Source organism: Mandrillus leucophaeus, unplaced genomic scaffold, assembly GCF_000951045.1.
Source record: "Mandrillus leucophaeus isolate KB7577 unplaced genomic scaffold, Mleu.le_1.0 Scaffold485, whole genome shotgun sequence".
In the NCBI taxonomy this organism is placed as follows: Eukaryota; Metazoa; Chordata; class Mammalia; order Primates; family Cercopithecidae; genus Mandrillus; species Mandrillus leucophaeus.
In genome coordinates this window covers 1,122,023-1,144,124 of record NW_012105198.1, presented here as the reverse complement: position 1 = coordinate 1,144,124, position 22,102 = coordinate 1,122,023, and the positions used below count along the sequence as shown (strand labels likewise).

General features: G+C 36.0%; 1 protein-coding gene across 1 annotated transcript in view; it reads right to left on the bottom strand.

The window, feature by feature from the left end:
- CNTN3 (contactin 3 (plasmacytoma associated)) overlaps positions 1-22,102 on the bottom strand; it is a 275,838-nt gene that overhangs the window by 237,622 nt on the left and 16,114 nt on the right. The window contains exons 2-3 of the mRNA XM_011995370.1: positions 16,643-16,769; positions 3,137-3,312 (exon numbers count right to left, since the gene is read on the bottom strand). Of these exons, the coding sequence (XP_011850760.1) occupies positions 3,137-3,312; positions 16,643-16,769 (303 nt within the window). The remainder of the gene's footprint in view (positions 1-3,136; positions 3,313-16,642; positions 16,770-22,102) is intronic.

Sequence of the window (22,102 nt, the reverse complement as noted above, 5' to 3'; positions counted from 1 at the left end):
CACCCCAACTCAGAAACTCAAGGACAGTACCAAACAAAAAAAATGAATAATTTCTGTTGGGAGAGGCAACCTGCCATGTGCTGTGGGCTCTCTTGCAAGTTTTTGCTGGGTGTGCCAAGAAGGAATGAATGGTCTAACTGCTCATTGTCATGTCCTCATCTCAGGGATGTGTTTGCAGAAAGTAACCTGGAGGGATAAGGTAATGTCTCCCTCTAGGACAAGGACCTGGCTTGCTTACTGTTTGCTGTAAAAGAGATGAATTTTCTAAGCCCAATGTTTCTCACAGATGGGTGCAGTATCTACTCTAGCCTTATTGCATCTCTCTGTGGGACTTGGAGTTAAGGGGAACTCAATCAAACATGCTATACCTACTGATGCTTTATGTTCTAAGAATAATAAAGTCCTTAGTCACTGACCTGGTAGTCTCATGTCTTCTTCCAGCATCCATGAAACAGTAACAGATTAGCTTATTAGCTCCTAAGTAGAGTAAAATCCCATCCCTCATTCAACAACTTCACCCCACTCTGCCTCTATAAAGTGGGGGCCAGGAACTAGGGCAGACTGCAAGAGGTGCAAGATAATTTTAGAGGTATTTTCTCATACACTAAGTCATACTTTTTTTTTTCTCATACAAGTCATACTTTTCAAGAGGGGCTGACTGAGGAAATACCTGTAAGTTAATTATATTTCTTCATATGTTATCAGGTATGAAATGAAGAAACCATAGTAGAAAAACATCACTAGAGGAACGTATGTATCATTTTATTAGAGGAATGACTCTTAGAAACAAGGAATTAGGCTGGGAATTGCTCATTCCCACTTTTCACAGGGCGAAGACTGCAGGGCCTGGGTAGTCCACCAACACCATCTTGTAGACAAAGACTGAGTTTAGACACGATTTGTTTTAGGACCTATTGAACCTACTTAAGCATAAAAATGGAAACACCAAATGGAAGCGGTGGAGGAAACCCTGCCTCTAAGAGCTAAAATAGCAATTCAGAAAACTGACTGTACCTTCAAAAGAATACAAAAAGATGTGGTACCTATGAATCAGGAACAGGAAGTCATAGGAAAGAACAGTCTGAGATGAAAAGAATTTCAAAGAATGGGACACAAAAAAAGAAATCCAACATAAATGATCATGCCATTTGAAAATATAAATTGAACATAAAGCTAAAATATATAAAAGGAAACTCTCCTGAACTGTATACAAAATGTATAAGTACAAAAAAAGAATTTTTCAAGTTCTAAGCAAAGTAAATTAAAATAACCTAAACTTAGCTATATGCTGGAAATCTGTATGTTTTAAACTAAAAAGAGGAAGAAAAAATAATCCTCCTATATACAACCAAGTGAACCCCAAAATACGAGGGGTGATGGTAAGCTCCCCAAAGCCAGAAATTAGCCTGGCCACCTTCCTCTCTTCAGTAGCACTAATTTCAGAAGACAACAGAGCAAAACACTTGGAATTCTCTGTTAAACAGCTCCAAGACTCAACATTTATTATCAACCAAATGATGTCCTTACATTTAAGGGAATATGATGACATTCCTTAAAATGAAAAAGCATGAAACATACTTGAATTTTCTTAATGTAACATAGTAAATGTTACAAATATTTTAAAATTTATTGAGAAATTTTAAAAAATTAGAATATAAAAATAAGAAGAGGTCTGGTAGTTGGCACTAACACCAGGTAAAACATAGATACATCATAGATTTTGGCAAAATTCTGGTTAACAACTATATGCACATACACAATGATCTATGAGAAGACTAATACATATATATTTATACATATACAAACATATATATACACATTTCTGTATACATTAAAACAGCATAATTTAAATCAATAACCATGGAAATTGCACTAAGACTGCAAAACATAGCACAAGAGGAAAAAGGAAGCTAAACTCTTTGTTTACAATGGAGAAGCTTTCAAAAAATAAATTCTGACTATTAGAGAAATACATACAAAGTGGTTTAGTAAACTTATGGGTAACTAGTTGTATAATATAAACATCACATATAGCTTTCAAAATATGCAGGGAAGATACAAGTAAAAAATATTTTGCCTGCAGAACAAAAATAAAGATAAAACAAAGGAAAGAACAAATAAATACGAAAAACAGAACACACAGAATATAATGGCACAAGCAAAGTCAATCCTTGCCATTATTAAAATAGAAAGCAAAAGAATAGGCCATGCATTAAATGACCCATCATTAATTTAATAAAAACTTTATGGGGAAAACAGAAAGAATACTATCTCATTATAAGAACACATGCTTTGCAATTTCAGAATTATTAGGTGTAAATAACTAAAAGAAATCTTAGAACCAAGGTAATCATGCTTTGCATTATATACAAAATACACAGCTAAAATATAGAGAGACTAGTGAAAAGAAACAAAAAAAAAGAGAGAGAAAATAAGCAAAGATAAAATATAAATTGGGCCTGTGGGTCCAAGTCCAAATTTTCTAGAGAAAGCATGTGACTTTCTCAGGTTGAGCTATGTGTCCACCCAGGTCCAAATAACATGGTTATTTGGTTAAAAGGTTTCTAGAGCCCAGGCCTCAGTGGGAGCTGTGCTGAGGGTAATCTGTGAGGTCATCTGTGACAAGACCCCAGAGGAGTCAACAACATGTCACCACATATGTTAATTTCTTCTTGTTCTCACAGTCTTTGTTCTTTAATATTTTCAGGTTTATCAGATGGAATTTTCTAAATGTTCTTCCAAAGCAAGGGCCATATCTGACAATTCTTTCACATTTTTTCCACAGTACAATGCGCACAGTAGCTGCTTAATAAAAATATCCTCAACTGAATTCTTCTCTGTTCCCTAAACAGAATCCTTGTGAAATACTAAAACAGAACACACACACACACACACACACTCCTACATGCACACATGTACACCTGCATACACATACACACACAGACACACACACACACACTTTAAGCTCTGATTTGAACACTACAAAGTGTCCAAAAAATCACACTGAATCGCCTTCTCAGCCTATTTATTGAATTAATAAAATCCACGTGTCATTTCTGAAATCCAAAACAACTACACAAATTAAGTTACCTATTTTCTAATGTTGGATTTGCTAGACATGTGAACATAAACTTACAGGCAAACTGAAGCTTGGCTTCTCTGCTGACAATTGTTCCAAGTGAATTTGTTGCAAAACACTGGTAAGTTCCTGTATCCCAATTTCTGTTGGGGTTAATAACCACAAGATTTCCTCCATTCAACTTATAACGATGTTCCATACTCGTATCAATATCACTTCCATTCAGTTGCCATCTGTAAAACAAATATCAAGGTTTTCCCCCCTTAGTATTTTTAACTTAAAAGAGGGCTCTCCATTATAAAATCTACTTTAAACATTATCCCTCATATAAGTAAAAAGTGATACATATATTATTCAAGTGTTACATAACTGAAGATCAAATATGGCCAAGTATGTATCAGAAACAAAAAGTTAAAGCACAGTAGAAAGTACAACAGAGTAGCATCTATAAGTTAAAGGGTTTTAAACGTTTCTTAGGAGATGGGAATGATTTTGTTTGCTCACTAGGGGAAAAGTTAGGCTAGGTCTGCAAAGGCAAAGATGAATTAGAAAGTTGAGGTAATTATCTCAGATACTTTAGGCCAAGCTCCTGCTGACAATGAAGGAAGACAACAGCACATTTCTTTGATTTATCCAGATTGACTGAGCACATTTAATAAATTAATTGGGTAAGTGCTCAACTATCCATTTCAATTTGTCTGGGTAAATACCTGTCCCCGAGGCATTCTCCACTTTTCTAAGCCATCACAGTGCTATTTACAAAATGGTACACTGTGGTAAAAGACCATAAACACCACCTAGGGGGTCGGAAAAAGTAAAGGCACTCACCCCAGAGCCATATTTATCAATGAGAAGCCTAAAGATAAACGAAGGGAGAAGCTGGATTTTAAATAAGAGTTTTTAAGCTGAAAGTTTTTAAACAGTAAGTATGCTTGAAGTATCACGGGACTTCACCTTTAAATACTCATTCATATCCCACAATCTCAAGAACACATTACTGTAAAAAACAGGGCACCCACCTCCTAGATGGCCCAATTTTTATAATGAAATTACACTGCCATCAGTTCTGTAAATTGTAGCATATTATAACCATGGTCATATCAATTATTCTTTATAATAATTTACCAAAAATGAAAAATATGCCTATTTGATAGATAATGATTTTAATAAAGCAACTGAGTTGACAACTGTCCCCAAAACTATTAATTGGTGGGATCAGGAGTAGCACCTACTTGAATTCCAGCTCAGAGTTCTTCAGTGATATGGGACATCTCTAAATTGTTGATTTAAAACATAAAATATTTAACCTACACATATTTTGTGAAAACATACAAAGAGATGAAATGTGAACATCGTCTCAAATAGAAGTGCATAAAGTTAAATGGAATATTATACAATTGTGAAAATGGGCCACTTTTATAAACAGGGATGACTCAAGCAATGGTGCATAAAAAGGTAAATTAAAACATTCAGTTAGATACCATTTATGTGAAGTTTTAAAACACAGTTGAGGTTTATAATTTTCAGACCTTTTAAAATCTACTTACTACATTAAAATGTAGAGTACATTTTAATATATAATCATTATATGTTATATTTTATATATAATTATACTGTATAATACAATAATATTTAATTTGTTATTAATTATGTACTAAGTATATTTTTAAAAGTATGAAAATTATAAATCTCAACTTTTTTTTTTTTTTTTTTGAGAACAGAGTCTCGCTCTGTCGCCCAGGCTGGAGTGTAGTGGCACAATCTCAGTTCACTGCAAGCTCTGCCTCCCGAGTTCACGCAATTCTCCTGCCTCAGCCTCCCGAGTAGCTGGGACTACAGGCACCCACCACTAGGCCCGGCTAATTTTTTTGCATTTTTAGTAGAGACAGGGTTTCACTGTGTTAGCCAGAATGGTCTCAACCTCCTGACCTTGTGATCCATCTGCCTCGGCCTTTCAAAGTGCTGGGATTACAGGCGTGAGTCACCGCAGCCGGCCACAAACTTCAACTGTAAGGTATTTTAAAGCTCTCACAGAGAGATAGTAGGATGTGTTTAGGGGGCCTACACTGGGAAATTTAGCTTTTTTGGTTTTAGTTCTTAAATTAAGAAGTAATTATATGGAAGTTCATCATTATGCCCTATTGTATGTCTATATCATTTTCTATATCAGAAATAATGCATAATGAAGTTTTAATGACTGAGTAGTAAAGAAAATGGGTGAGTTTATAAGTTTAATCCATACTGCTCAAAGTGATATTTTATCATTTGCTAATTTTAAAACTCAAGGCTTGCTTACTTTTTCTTTTTTCCTTCACATACGAACTCCTTAGGTCTTAAAGCAACATTTTAATAAGAAGACCCAAATGAAATTAAGAGAACACACTGGAGGTTCCAACTCTTCTCTTTTGAACTGGAACAAAATTAGAAAGAAAAAGCTACATCTTTTTTATTTATGGCAGATTTCTGCTGTTGGTTTTTGTTCGGTTTACTTGTAAAGTAACTCTCTTATGATCCTTCCCAAGTCAATTTCATATCTGCATGAACATCTCATTTTGATTTTAGGTCTACCTTAAGGTTTGAATTTGAAATGGGAGCACTCATAAACCTTCTTTCATCTTATTCCATCCCAAGTCCTAGAACCACAGAAATTCAGAAAAGCAAGTAAAATAAAGAAAAAGTGTCCATTCACACTCTTTGTGAATACTCTGAAACACAATATGGTCTGCAAGCCAGCATTAGCACCCCATGAGAGCCTGTTGGAGATGCATAATCTAGGGCAATACCCCACATCTACTGAGTTAGAATCTGCATCTTAAGATTTCCCAGGGTCTAATATGCATATTCAAGTTTAAGAAAAACTGATCTAGACCATCCCCCAAAAGTAACCATGGACTGCCTACAGTAGACACAAGCAGAAAAGAACTGCTCACTTTTAATTTAGCCTATTTCATATTCAACAGCTGATTAGAAAGCCCTTCCCTCCCTCTTCCTTCCTTCCTTCCTTCCCTCCTTCCTTCCTTCCTTGCTTCCTTCCTTCCTTTCTTCCCTCCTTCCCTCCTTCCCTCTCTCCCTCCCTCCCTCCCTCCCTCCCTCCGTTCTTCTCAGTCAGCAAAAAAACATTTATGAAGTGTCTATATTGGGCAATTTTCCATGTTCTGAAGTTGTGGTAAAAGGTTCTTGACTTCCTGAAGCTCACATTTTTGTAGATATTTTTTCCCCTAGTTTCCTAGTTTCTGTTCCCACCCCCACCCCCTCTGCCTAATCCCCAGGCCTTAGCTATGCCTTTCAAGCAACAGCATAACGAAAAGAAATGGGATTCAGTAACAACTGCTCATTGGTTTATCAGTTGGACTCACCTGACACCCACCGCATGGCCATGGAAAATGACCTAACACTCCTGAACCTAAGCTTTTAACATATAAAATGGAGAGAATGCCATCTATCCCATAGGATTGCTCTTCAAATTTATTCAGACAATGTATGCAAAGCTCTCAGCTCAGTGCTTCCACAGGGTAGTCATTCAACAAATGGGCAAATGTCATGGCTAGTATGGGAGGAGGCCCCATCAAAGGCTGCAAACCCATCTGTCCCCTTTGCTTCTCTTTTGTTCCATTCCTATCAAGCACATGTTAGTTCTATGTTCGATTCAATGCTTTTAGTCCTCTCCTTTTACATGGAACAGACTGTGTCTTCCACTTATGGTTGGACAACATTGGTACCTGCCCTGAGAAGTTAGCAAAAAGTAGGCTGAGAACATACACTGACATTGACTTTTAAAGAATACATCTGACAGTAAATCACAAGTGGGTGGGTTTAATTTTTTAAGCTGTAAGAGATTTCTCAGTTACCAAGTGACTAAATGCTTGCAGCAGGACAAACTCCTCTAAACACAAATCAGGAAAGATGCAGTTAAGTTCAAACACTTTTGAATGAAAGACTCTCATGACAAAGGGCACTTGGGTTTTCCTCACCTAAAAAGAGCAGTTTTTATAGGAAAAAACACTTTTTAGCTCAGGAGTTTGAATGTTTATGGCCTGACTAAGCATGCCTGATGGCTTCATTTGAAAATTGTGTTTTTGTGTTTAGCTGAATAATAATCAAGGTACAGTGGCTGTATGGAAAATTTTAAAGATAAATAAAATATGGAGAAGCACTTATTCTTATGGATTTAATAGCTGGAAAGATTTAAGAAACCATAAAATATGCTGGAATATACTTTATTTCATTATGTGTCTAAGATGTAAAAGCTATCATCCTTAAGTTTTGACTAAAGAACCAAAATGGAAAAGATTTGTTCCATTACACACAAATGCTTCTCACTTCCTTTAGTTAGGTATTCATCATACAGACACAATCCCTAGATTATTTCACTATGTGAAAAGGCAAAGACTATTATTTTTAAAATATGTTCCTGAATTTTTAAATATGTTCCCAAAGTATTAGCGCATTCGAGTTAGTAAACTCTTTAGAGCTAAATTATACTTGCCATAACCAGAAGAATGTTTATTTTAACAAAGCAATATAATTATTTTTCTCCTGCCTAATACTAGTCGTCATTAAATGGAGCTCACCCCAGGTTATATAAAATTTCTCAATATCTTCTTAAACATTGATTGTTTTTCCTCTTGCTGAAAATATGTGAATTCAAAAGGGTTGTCTTTGTTTAAACTCTGAAATGTGCAAGTAATCTCTGGGCCTAAGCTGCCAACAGTTAATAATATTTTATCCCAAGAAACAAAATAGTATACCTAAGTTACTAACGCAAAATACTCATATTTGGGACTGACTTCTAAGTATGTCTAGTATTTTCATTCATGTAAGAGATGAATATTAAGGGCCAGGCACAGTGGCTCATGCCTGTCATCCTAATACTTTGGGAGGTCAAGCTGGGCAGATCTCTTGAAGCCACTAGTTTGAGACCAGCCTGGGCAACATGGCAAAACCCCATCTTTACAAAAAAAATGTGAAAATTAGCCAGGTGTGATGGCATGCACCTGTAGTCCCCACTACTCGGGAGACTAGGATGAGAGGGCTTGAGCCTGGGAGATGGAGCTTGCCTCCAGCTGAGACGGCACCACTGCACTCCAGTGTTGGAGACAGAGCCAGATCCTGTCTCAAACAAACAAGCAAGCAAACAAACAAAAAAACCTGAAAGGATATGCAGGCTCAGCTCCTTCTTTTACAAAGTATGCGGCCAATAAATCTTCAAATTAGACTCATTTTCTTTGTAGGAAACTGTAATCCAACTGTCCGGGCTTTATGAACACAACACTCAGTAGTAAGGTATGAGAGGTAAACGGCACACTCAGGTCATAAATTTGGGAAGCTTTTAGTAGTAAACATTGCCTTTTGGTTATGCATATTCATAATTCTTTGTACAAGTTATAAATTTCTACTTTTATCAAGGAATTTAAAAGTTCACCAGGAACTCTATCAGAATGAAATCTTTTTGAAATATGAAAATTATTTAAAACTTCATAAAAGTATATTTGCATTCCCAAATCCCATTCCAAAAGGCTTAATGCAGTGATCTGGAGCAAAAGAAGGCAACCTCATGTCTCTTGCGGCTACACATACCAGCATTTCAATCATATAACATTTACATTGTGCTCCAGAAGCAGACTAGCCTTGTAGCTTCAGCTTGGTGGTAAATGTCACAAGATTAAACACCTTTGCATAATCATTATGTTGTAACACTCTTGAATGATCCTATACGTTCAGTGTCAGCCTTCAGTGTTCAAACACTCATTCTATACAAATTAGAATTTGCTTTTAGAATCACAAGTGAGAAATGATTTATTACTCATATTTCACAAATCTAGTAATTCTCAATGAGCTCTCATCCTCTTAAACTGGTTTGTGTGAAAGTTCTATGTGAACTTGTGTCTCAGTCAATAATCAGAGAGAAATATTTGGGGTACCAGAATTAGAAGTCCTGGGTTACTGGCCTACTTAGGGGAGCGTATCTTTGATCAATCCCCTTCTTTTAAATCTTAGTTACATTTTCTACACACAACAGGGACACTGGCTAGAAAAGGTAGTGTCTGAGAGAATTGGACCAAGCCTAATAAAATATAATGGTGGAGTCTAAGGTAGATTTCCACCTATAAATGAATTTGAATACAATTTCCTTAAAACAGCGCTATGCCCTGAGGCCAACAATTTTTGATTCTTGAATAGAAAGCATAATGCACTTGACACAGGAGATATTTCAAAACTGGTAGTTATTACTCCTAAGTGATAAAAACTTTCATTGTCACTTTCACGAAATAAACTAAAACATCAGTGGCTGAGGGTATAAAAATCACCGCCTTCCAATACAAAGAACAAACTATGTTTGAGAGAGAGAAAGAAAATGAATGTCTCTGTGTGTGTGTGTGTGTGTGTGTAAACACAAATCTGTATAATGAGTTAAATCAGTAAAAAAAGCCTAAATTCTAAGGGTCAAAAGGAGCTTTTCAAAGTACGTAAGCTCCACTGGATAATGGCTATTTCAATCACTGTTGAATTTCTATCATCAGGCATCATACTTTGTACATGACAGGGACTAGTAGAAGTTTCTTGAATAAAGCAATCTAATTCTATTCTCTATCCTAGCCATAACTAACCTCCACATAGTCTTCACTGACTGTGGTCATCCTTATTGTCAATAAACAATCTTAAAGATAGGGAATTAATGCATCACTGTTTTCCTTTATCTTACTAGTTATTATTATTTAACATATTAGTTATTATCAGCAATGACAACCTTTCCACAAAACCACGCTAGTATGGAATAACAATAATGAATATAAACACAGATGTATTTTATCATTGGTATAATTTAAGGCAGTAGGCTCTAAATTGTGTCTTCCAATTGAACTTGCTAATAAGGTTAGACAATATCACGACTTGAAATTGAGGCTAACAAAACTGAAAAAAAATGACTTCAAGTAGCTTAAAAAACGATCCCCAAATAGAATTCACCTCACAGTCGATTATATAAAGCTATTATCTTTCAGAATATCTATTGTGTCACACAAAATCTGGTCTGGACAACGGACATACAAACAATATTCTGGAGAAAAACAAACGTTGCATTTTAAACTTCAACATAAACCAATGTGAAAAGAACAAAATAACTTACTAAAATTTGGGGGGGCTGGGATTCGGGTTTAGGAAATACATCCACACTAAATCAACAGGCAATACTTGATTTGGGGTTTGACAGGAAAATCAGAAATTTAATCACAGAAGCAATTTGTGGTTTTAGATGCAGCTTTCAAGTTAATAAGCAAATGCGTTTGTGTTCAAATGCAATGTTTGTTAATATGTTTACTGAAGTGATGAGAATAATTGCAGCCTTTGAAAGAATGAATGTCTGAATTTGCATATTCAATACTTTATCCAAAAATAACTACTTAGACTTCAGCAACAACTGCTAAAGACCTAAATAAGTTAAAGTTGCGATGCTGTTTTTTAAAAAAAATTGAATGTTTAAAATGTGTTTTATGATATAGATTCCCAGTTCTCCCTCATTGATAAATTTTGAACATCCATACAAACATAAAACAGATTAGACAGCTACATTGGGATTAAAAACAACTGTTCACTTTACGTGGTTCTAACCTGGTTCATATCAATCACGGAGTCTCTTAAAATTATTTCAAGGAGGCCGGGCGCGGTGGCTCAAGCCTGTAATCCCAGCACTTTGGGAGGCCAAGACGGGCGGATCACGAGGTCAGGAGATTGAGACCATCCTGGCTGACATGGTGAAACCCCATCTCTACTAAAAAAATACAAAAAAACCAGCTGGGCGAGGTGGCGGGCGCCTGTAGTCCCAGCTACTCGGGAGGCTGAGGCAGGAGAATGGCGTAAACCCGGGAGGCGGAGCTTGCAGTGAGCCGAGATCCGGCCACTGCACTCCAGCCTGGGCGACAGAGCAAGACTCCGTCTCAATAAATAAATAAATAAATAAATAAATATAATTTCAAGGAGTGTTACAGATGTTTTCCCTTATTGCCTTCCCTGCAGCCATCTTAGCTTTTCCTGGTAGCACCGCCTCCATTCTCCTTTAAAGAAGCCCTCCTCACATGGCCCTGGCCTGGCCAGTCAGAATATTCCGTGTCTCAGCCTTATCGATTGGTAAAGAATGTGAATGTGACCCAACTGATTTAGCTTGTGTTTGATCAATACGTGTATATCCATTCCCCTTGCCCCACTGAAAAAACACAAGAAAGAGAAACAAAGGATGTGATTTATTTTGCTGTACTATCACCTTTAATATCTGAAATCTAACCTTTATATCTCTGCTGGGTATTGACTACCGACAGGATTAGCTTCATTTTTATTTCACATTTTTCTGACACCATTTGGAGCTTTTGATGACATTTATGAGAAAGATACCCTACTCTTCCAGTTGACATTTTGCAGAAGAAATGAGTAGCCTGGAGTTCCAGGCAGCCATCTTTGTCACCTCAAGGCAATCTGTCTTTAAATGGAGCCAAAAAATCAGACTCAATACACATTTAAGAATATCTTATAGAATAAACTATTAACAACTTCTGACCCTGTGATCCTTCATGATATTCTTGACTCCTGAAATGTAATACAATTCCAAAATCTGTTATTTGTTTTCCCCCTTTTTAACTTTATACCACTTTGTTGATGCCACCAATTAAGCATTCACTATTTCGCTAGGCATTTGGAATGTAAGAATGAAGAACACACTTCACCTTTAAAGGTGTCTTCACCTTTAAAGGAGTTACAGCCTACTAGGGCAATCTGACTTCATTTTGATAAGCTTTACCATACAGACAATGCAATGCAATGGTTGGGCACATTGTTTGAGCACAGAATCCAGCACTAAGGATGTCAAGAAGGCTTCCTGGGAGAGATGATAGTGCAACCAAGTTTAAATAGCCCTGTATGAGGCTCTTACCTCTACCTCTGTTTGCCTCAGGCACTGTAGATATTCTTTAGTGTTTATGTTTTGTCTTCATTCCACCATGTGGCTATTTCATTACTCTCCCTGGCTGATTGTGGGTGTGGGGACCACAGCTCACCAGCTAGAGAAGCCAGGATGTGGAAAGGAGTTGAACTTGAGCATGAACACAGAGAACTGGACTTAGAAATCTGACAAAAAAGATTTCATTTCTTTAAGTGTCAAAATAATTTAGAGGAACAATAACTTGTCTTGCCTTGAGGCATAAAAGTAAAATAACAATATCAGATCTTACATAGCAATAAGAAATATGTAAAGAACAAATTGCGTATAATCAAAATTATGCTTTAAAATGTCATATATATGCTATATTATGATATAAACTATACAGCATATAGCACATATACTATATATGTACTATATATTCTAAAAATGGAACACTATATGTATATAGAATTGATAGCATGATACTATATATATACACACTATATATATATAGCCAAATACAGTACTATGTGTAGTACTCTGTGTGCCTAGATATACATTACTATGTGTCAATATATAGACAAGAAATAAACTCAGACTTCCCTTCCTTACATCCATTCCTTGAATAAATGGTTAGAAGAAATTAGCATATTATTTTATTTTCCCTTTCTTTCTTATACTGAATGCATTTAGCTGACTATCAGTAAATTAAACATGTGCAGGATGTGACTCCATTATAGAGAACCATGTTTCAAGGCAACTGTGGCCAGGAAAGACCTCCACTTTGCAATGATATTTAGCCCTTACAACTTCTGTATCCAAGATTCCTTATACTCTATTAAAAGTGTTTACCTGTTCCTATAGAGCTGACAGAGAATAATGTTCTGTTTACTTCCTTGTGAAGACAGAAAAATGAAAGAGCATTTATAGGAAAGAGTTGTGGGCCCAGGGGTCGACCTGAAACATTCTGCAAGCCTGGGCATATTCATCTGTACTGTCAAATACAGTGGCAACAAGCCACCTGTGGCTACCAAGCACTTGAAATGAAACTGCTGTGACTGAACAACTAAATTTTTAGTTTAACTTAATTGATTTAAATTTCAAGGGTCACATGTGGTTACTGGCTACCATATTGGACAGCACACCTCTAAGTCTTGAGTGAGACTAAAAGTTGGAAACACAAGGCCCACATGGGCCTCATTCAGACTTAAGACTTATATTTTTTGGTCCACATTAGAGTTAACAGTAAAGTGAGAGATTCCAAAATGAAAATATCTAAATTTTAAAACTCTCTTAAAAAGCTTTGGTAATACCGGAGCAGGATTCCTAGATGGTTTAACAATTGGCCAGTGTTGGGAAGCAGTTATGACCACATGATGATAGGCTCGGGGCTGAATGATGGACAGTTTCCAGCTGTTATTCAATATGTCTATATGCTCTTCACGCAGGCCTTCCTCTTTCAATGTTGTTATTTGCCTGGTCCCTGTTGGCATGTACCTATTTTACCCCACTCACTAAAACACGTGACCCCTTTAAATGACATCAGCATCTGTGACCAGGGATTCTCCTATTTGTGGTCTTTCATCTTAGCATAGCTGGTTGGACACTTCTAACCCCACAAAAAGTGGAAGAAAATCTTTCCCATTTAGAAAAAGTATTAATACTTCCTCAGGGTAACCTCTTTCAGCACTATCAGCAATTACAATGACACTGAACACTAATTAACCTTTAAATATAGGCTTTGGGGCTCAGGCAGGGAAATGCAAAAGAAAGAATAAAATTCTCAATTAAACCCTAAGACAAGTAATTTCTCTTGAGAATTTCTGAACTTTTGGATTTCTAACATGGCCAATTAAGAGTTCTTTTTACTTGATGGGATAAAAACAAAGACAAGATCACTCTTCAGACAAGTTGGCATCAGTCTACAAGGCAGGCTTTGGGCTTTCAAAGGACATTCTTTACAAGATTCTTTAACTTTATTCTGAATCCTTAGAAACATGTTCGGATTGCCTTTAACAAGTGGTTTCACATGGCTCCTTAATATTCCTCCTTGGCTGCCTCTCTATCTGCTTATATTTATGATTATATATGTTAAAAAATGCTTTCTCTGACTTCATGTAAAAAATTCCACCATATTCTTCCTTTTTATATCCTCGATGTCATTATATATTTATAGTATTTATTTGTGATTTTTGAAGGACAATAAAAAAACAATAAGCAAGCATATTTTATTCTGAACCATTTTAAGGAATAATGTGAAATATTACCTAGTTGAATATTAAAGTTAAAAGGTAGGGAAAAAATAAGGCCAAAAATAAAGATGTCATCTAACAAGATAAATTTGTCATTACAACCCACATTTTTCCATACCCCATTTACTGCAGTGGCACAATCTATTTCTTACTCAGATAACATGAATAACAAGGGGTTGTTTCTTGTTAAAACAAAGTCTGATATTTCTTAGAATGAAAAGAGCTTCCCTTGTGCTTTTCTAGGTCTAAATTTCTAGTGATCATAAACTTTTAGTTTAAGTGAAATTTTATATTGGTTAGAAATCTTAACTTTAGAAAATTTTTAAAGTTATAATCAAAGTATCTGCTCTATTTGGCTACAAACCAAAAATCATCAAACAATACCAAACATGTTAAATTTCTTCATTTATCAAACCTAAAACTAACAAGTCACACATCTCCTAGTCTCAGTTACAGATTTTGTTTAAATCGTAACATATAAATGCCAGGATGATATCCCAGGACGTAAAATAAAACAAAAATCACTATGCAAACAGTGAAACTTCTTTATCAACATTTTACATGTTATCAATATATTTAAATACAGACTCCATGGTATTACAACAGGCACCTAGTATATAGAGACATAATAACTACACAAGGTTATTTTTGGATATCTAAGCTCAAAATATTTGGTTATGTGATAAAAATATACAAACATAATTAATCTATTCATTTAGAAATACATTCTTATATGACGAAATCTCGTATCTTGACAACTTTTCAGCTGAACACATTTATCACCAAATTATTCATAAGATAAACACCAGGAAATACAACTTTCCTGACAACAGAAAAAGAGCCCACACATGAGTCATTCACATGGCTGCGTTATCATATTTACAGCTATGTCCATGAGAATAATCCTTCATTTCAGGGAGAAACAAACAGATGCATTTAAAAGGTGTTAGAATGCCATACAAAAATGCTGGAAAAAAATATTTCCAGGATAATGTCTTGTTAAGCTGATCTGTTCAACTTTCCCCGTAAGAAGAAAATATTTCCAGATGTGGCATATGCTTATGTCTGATTAATGGAACTAGTTCATAAAACAGTTCCTTGCTTTTTTAAATGATTTTATTAAATAACTTCTTATTTCTATAGAAAGAGGTAGAGGCAGAGAAAAACTTTTTCTCATCTTTGCCAACTCTAATCAGGAACCTGGAATTAAAATGCTTATTTTGTTGAAGTATACAATAGGGCCTCAATAAATATGTTGTTAAATATTGTTGAAAGAGACTATCTTGATTACTTCCAGATGCAAAAATACAAAAACCTACCTTCTACCCCAATCCTCACCCAATTTACCATGACTATTGGCTTCAATTATTTATATAGTTTAAGAGAACAACAGAGGTTCAATAAGATCTAAATTACAACTCTAAGCATTTAAAATTTTATTAATACTGGCTGAAGTTTGCTTATTCTGCAGATTATAGAAAAGGTTTTTCAAGCAAACTAACAGTGTAAATGGGGTTTTCGTAGTAGATGTTCACATTGCATGAAAGAGTGTGTTGTTTTACACCTTATCTTAGCCAAAAGGCCGAGAAGCGATAAGAGAGTGTTGTTTTAAAGGTGTCTTGAATACTTTCAACCACTTATAAGAATGCAGCATGTAATTTATAAATAATTCATCTCTTCATGAAAGCGGGTCTCACAAGCACTCCTAAGAGTAAAAATGATTAGTCCTGGGTTATTTAATAATACAAATACCCATCTGATCCAAATAATCCATCATCATCCCCAAAATATCAATATTTTTTTTAAGGTGGTGGGAGTATGGATTTTTTTTTCTTTTTTCCTTGTACCTTTTCATGATGTTTGAAAGTTTTCAGTGAAGAGGAATTGTTTATATAATCTTAAAAATATAGACTTTAACTTGATATACATGTAACAAATGAAATATGTTTTCTCTTCAAGAATCATTAAAATGACTTTGGTAAGAATGTGTTTTATTCTTCCATATTTATTGAATCTCCAAGCACAAATCCATTAAAATGGTAAATGAACAAAAGGTGGGACACAGAAGTATTTGTTTAACTATGATTTCAAATTAACTTTAAAGCACAATTTCATCCCCACAATAAATGTAAATCCAAGTTTATAAATCAAATTGCACTAAAAATCAATGAAAAGACATTACTTACTTTAGGGATTCTGCCATGATCAATAACTAATCAAATATATGCTATATATAGATTTAAATCTTCATATATTGAATCTGTTGAATATATCATACAACTATAGCTTCATATATTTTTTTCTTACTGATGGCATAAATATACCAGAGCAAAAAAAGTTCACAATCTCTACATAAATGTGTTTAGGTTTTTTTTATTTGAATTTTCAAACTTTTCACTGTACCTGTAATGAGGTGACGGGTTGCCTCTTGCTTCACAATTTAAAGTTATTTTTTCATCTTCTGAACCAACAGGGAAAATACTATTGCTGGGTTCTTTGACAAACACAGGGCCTTGTAAGAGAAGCTCACCTATATGGGGGAGAGACATCCAAAAAATAATAATCAGTAAAAGGTATTGTAAAAAGTTACATTCCAGTATTGAAGAAAATAAGCAACTAGTAAAAATCTAGTACTGTGCCTACAAAGCAAAATGCTCTGTAGACATTGTTTTGTTAAAGGGAATCAATTCACCCACTCAACAGCGCAGTACCAACTCTATGAGAACTAGCATTGGTATGAAAAATATTGCCTTATTAAGATCACTTCATACTGCAGTAATTACTTTTTATAACAAACTACATCTAAGTGTAGACTGATGAATACACTAGTAAGTCTTTTTGGTCATAGCCTCTTTGCCAAACTAAAGCTGAATTCAAAACTAATTGAACACCTAAGTAATTTCATAAAATCTGCTTGGCATGCAAATCTTAAGCTTGACAATGCTATTTTGCCATTTGGAATGAAAAGCACTCAATATTTGGTGGGATGCCCATTTTATTACTAGCAAATTGAAGAGGAAGATACAGCACTGAACAAGTACCTTTTTAAAGATGTTTCTACTTTGGCTAAGAGAACTTGAACATGCTCTGAGGAGAATTTCCACATACAGACAAAAAATCTCTCTATTGTACTATGAGTTTACAAGTTTACAAAAGAATAAGATAATGCCACCCACACTTATGGGACTGCAGTTGTATAATCATTGCCATAGCATTTCTGAAAACAAATAAATTGGCCCCCCGAAAAAAAAGCTCTTTACTTTCCTATTTTGCTTGGAATGCTCAGCAAAATTACAGAGGAGTTTCTATTAACTCAGAGAATGAATAAACAGACTAAGAGACAAAGAATCCATGAAAAGTCAGACAAAACGAGATCAAAAAGCAGCAAAAAAGGCCCCAAAACAATGAACTGGCATTTTAGCTACTTCAAATAGCAGTTAGCATTAAAAAAAAATTTACCATAAGTATAACAACAATAAATAACAATATGATTAAAATAATCATTGAAATGATAAAAATAGCAGCTGCTAAAGCTGAAATTTTCAAGTAAATCCTATGTGCCCAAATGTGTTCATTACTCCTCAGAATATTCTGTGAGGTAAATGCCATAATTATTCCCAACAGAAGACAAATACTGCGCCTAAAAGTGGTTAGGTGGCATGAGCAAGTTCACACAGCACTGCAGAATGTAAAACACACACTCTAGAATAATGGATTCCACAGTCCATGCAGGGATATTCTCTCACCCCTTCTGTAAGGAATTTGGCCGTACCCTAGGTCTGATCTTTGTCCTCAGCTTCTAGGAGGTAATCTACGCCATAGCTGATTGAAATGTCTGCTTAGGATGGGGACTGGCCACACTAGATCTTAGGGTGGGGCCTGAAATGTCTGCTTAGGATGGGGACTGGCCACACTAGATCTTAGGGTGGGGCCAGCCACACCCAATAGTCTTGGGTTGGAAACTGGCCACATCAGACAGACTAACCATGTGATTAAAGGTGAGAGATTTGGGTCATGTGGTATCAGATGATGTGGAGACTCAGCTCAACCACATGTGCAACCAGTCAGTCACACCTACATAATGAAGTCTCAACAAATAACTCTAGACACCGAGGCTCAACGAGTTCCCCTCGTTAGCTCTCATACTCCTTGAGTATTGTCACACATCGATACCGGAAGGGTCAGATGTCCTGTGGACAATAAAAGCTGTGCATTTGAAACCTTCCAGACTCCGCCCTATGTGTGTCTTCCTCTAGCTGAGTTTAGTATGGATCCTTTCCCTGTAAATAACATAACTGTGAGTATAACACTTTTCAGCAACGTTTGTAAGTCCTTTTAGCAAATTATCAAAAATGAGGATAATTTGGAAACTTCCTGAACTCAAAGACTGTCAGAAGTGAGGGCAAGTTCACAGCTCAGCTGACTCGGGGCAACTTTGCACCACAACATCACCACACAATTAGCCCTTACTAATCCCCACCATCCTTTAAGAAAGCAGCTTGCTATCCCCTTTAGTCCCTGATCTTTACTTTTATCTATTGGGGAAATTGCCAAAGGAAAAAAAAAAAAAAAAAAGCTTCCATTTCCCTTTTTAGGAAAGGGCAACTTCCAGAAGAAACAGATTTTAAAATTGCTACTAACACCCCTAATTTAAAAGAGGTAATATTGTTATTTTCTTCATTTTGCCCCTTAACCAATTCACTGAATAGAAATAAGTAAAAACAAAAATGACAGTCTGTTCTATTAATTGAATTTATTGTCCTACAAAGTCAAAAATATTTATGATGTCTCTTTAGAAATACTTGCAAATATAGTGAATATTTCCTAACATTTTTCTGGTGTAATAGCTTCTGATTTACTTCTGATAACATATATTTAATTATTTATGAGATGGGATAGCATCATTTTTTCTGACAAATTCTGATGTATTTATAGCTTGAAACCAATAATGCATTAACATAATGGTATAAATTTGGAAATAACAGGAAAGTTGGGGAGATAAACCAAAAGAAGAAAGGTTAGTAGAGATAAGAAAGCAGTGGTTTAAACGAAAAAGGCAAAGAGAAGTGTTCAAAAAATTTCCTTCAAGTGGTCACAATAAAAACTCAATTGCCCATCCCATCATCATCTAATAAAAGTCACGTCCCAAATGATAGTACTTGTCTTCTCCAGAGGCCACTATTAATTTTAAATAAAAATGTTAAACTACTAGGAGCATTTTCTTCTGATATCCTTTTGAGAGAAGGATAATAACTGCTAATTTGCTAACATTCATTGAACTAGGCACCATGAGCCATGTGCCAGGCACACGAAGCAGCTATTTACATGCTTTGCTTCTCCTATCTCAAGCTCCCCTAGCTCCAGCTCCTGATCTCTGAGGTCTAGCCACACTGCTCTTGTTCCTGCTTCTCAGACATGCTGAGCTTCGTGTCACTTCTGGGCTCACACACTTGTTCTTCTTGTGTTCTGGTTTCTTTTTGTCATTCAGAATTTAGCATAAATGTCACCTTCTCGGCTTAAATGCAACCATGTGCATTCCCCCCCCATCTAAAGTCATTACACACCCTTCATTTCCACCAGTCACAGATAATCAAAGCACATCTCACAACCTCACGAGATCTCCCTACATAAACACTACAGATGTTTATGTATGTGTTTGGTATTTATTTGTATTGAATTCATTGCTGTATCCTCAACTCCTAGAACATGGAAGATATTCAATATCGGTCTGTAGAATGAATAAGATGAATGAAACAATCCTCATAATAACTCCATATGAGGCAGATACTATTTTACAGTTAGTGATTGATAAAGCTAAGATTTTAATTTCAGAGCTCATCTTCTCACCTTGCACATGGTTTGGCCTCCCCAGAAGAAGTGAGGCCCAGAGAGGTTAAATGACTGACCATAGTAACGGTTTCCTGGTCAGACCTGGTCAACCCCAGTCCTCACATTCTTGGTTTGTTTCTCTTTCCAGGGAGCCACACTGTTCTCAATATGGTCAGAGGTGAAAATTAACCAACAGCCTGCTTTTTCAACTTCAGTATTTCCTGATGGCGCTGGAGTTAACGGCCTATGAGGCACATATCTGCCATCTCTGAAATTTAAGGCTCCTAAAGGCTTTCAGCCCATCAGCAGTCATTTGGGAGCCTCCAACACCTCTTAAAAAGTAAGTACAAAATAAGAATCAAACATGACAGGTCAGTGCATGCTTCACACTCAGAAAAGGGACAAGACCACTCAATCTTGCTTCACGGGAATGAAATAGGTGATGAGAGATGCTGGGGTTTCATGTTCTAGTCTCTTGCCAGCAATATAAACTTAAAAGGAATAGATTCTGAAGTCTCTGCTAATCTAAAAGAAATTATCCAACATTTTCTTCAAAACGAATTTGATCCTCAAAAAGACAGAACCTTGACTATTCACACAACTATTCATAACCAGTTAAAAGCACCCAGTCTGAAAACAGAAGGGGGCCCCTTGCCTAATTAATGAATTCAATGTAACATTGAGATTGATGTTAAAGTTTACTTTTTGTGACAGGGGCATTTTTTTGATGTGCTAGCCTGGCTCCAAAGCTCCATTTTAAATATACAACCTAAAATAAAAGGCATATCACATTTCTGAACAGGACTAACAGGTCCAAAAATCCAATCCTAAGGTGTTATTTTTTCCCCCAAACACCTACAGGCAACAAGGAATAACTGCCTTTGAATGTATGTACAAGCTTTATGAGCTCCTAAGGTAATGTCACATAAAAGATCAAACCGCAGACGATCAATTCTAATGGTCATACTCTATACAATTTTTATGAAGACTGACAAAGAAAAATAGAGAAGGGATTCTGGGCAAGTTGCATTACTCTACTAAAAGAAATGAAATTCCTAGAAGACAATGATGGTATCTGAAATTCCTAGGGAAAAGGAAAGCATATCCTATTTTTCCTTGCTGATTTATGTCATATCTACATGGAAAACAAAAACCAGCAGTGCATTTCAAAACACAGGGTAAATCACAACAGGGTTTAAGGGTAGGCAACGCCATTAAAGACAGAATTTAAGAGGACGTGGATTTAGAAAGGAATATTCCATGCACTTACAAAGCATCAAACCCAAACAGAATGAGTTCTAGCCTGGGTCAAAGAAAGTAAAATAATATGCCGCCAGTGAAATAAGATCTATATTCTAGGCCCTACTATTCTTCAGGAAAAAAACTTTTAAAAGATGGAAATTTTTTTTAGAAATGGGATATCTTCTATTTTGGCAATGGTAGTTTAAAGCTGGAAAATGCCAAAGAAACAAGACCAAAATAAAATTCCATTTATATGCTTCCAATGTCAGAGGAAGATAAAGTATTCAATCTCAGAATATTTCATTTCTTTAACAAATATGTGAATGCCAGACATGTGCCACATGTGAAAAACTGGCTGTGGCAGATGCTGCTGGTAGTCCACTCAACAGCTATCGCCTGTCCTTCTTCCCAACCCTTAGAGTCTGCCTTTCACTGTGGAGAATGAAAGCTCCAGAGATACCAGCTTTCCAGAACTCTTGGTCGTTCTTGGCTGGGAAGCAGGGTAGCCAGGGGATATTGGCTTATGAGACCACTAATAGCCCAAGAGGGTATATCCATTTCCTAGGGTTGCTATAACAAAGTACCACACACTGGGTGGCTTCCAAAACAGAATTTATTGTCTCACAGTTCAGAGGGCTGAAAGCCTGTATCAAGGTGTTAGCAGGGTTGATATCTTCTGAGGACTGTGATAGAAGGATGTGTTCCAGACCTCTCTGCTTGGTTTATAGATGGCTATCTTCTCCCTGTGTCTCTCTTCATATCATCTTCCCTTTATGTGTGTCTCTGTGTCCA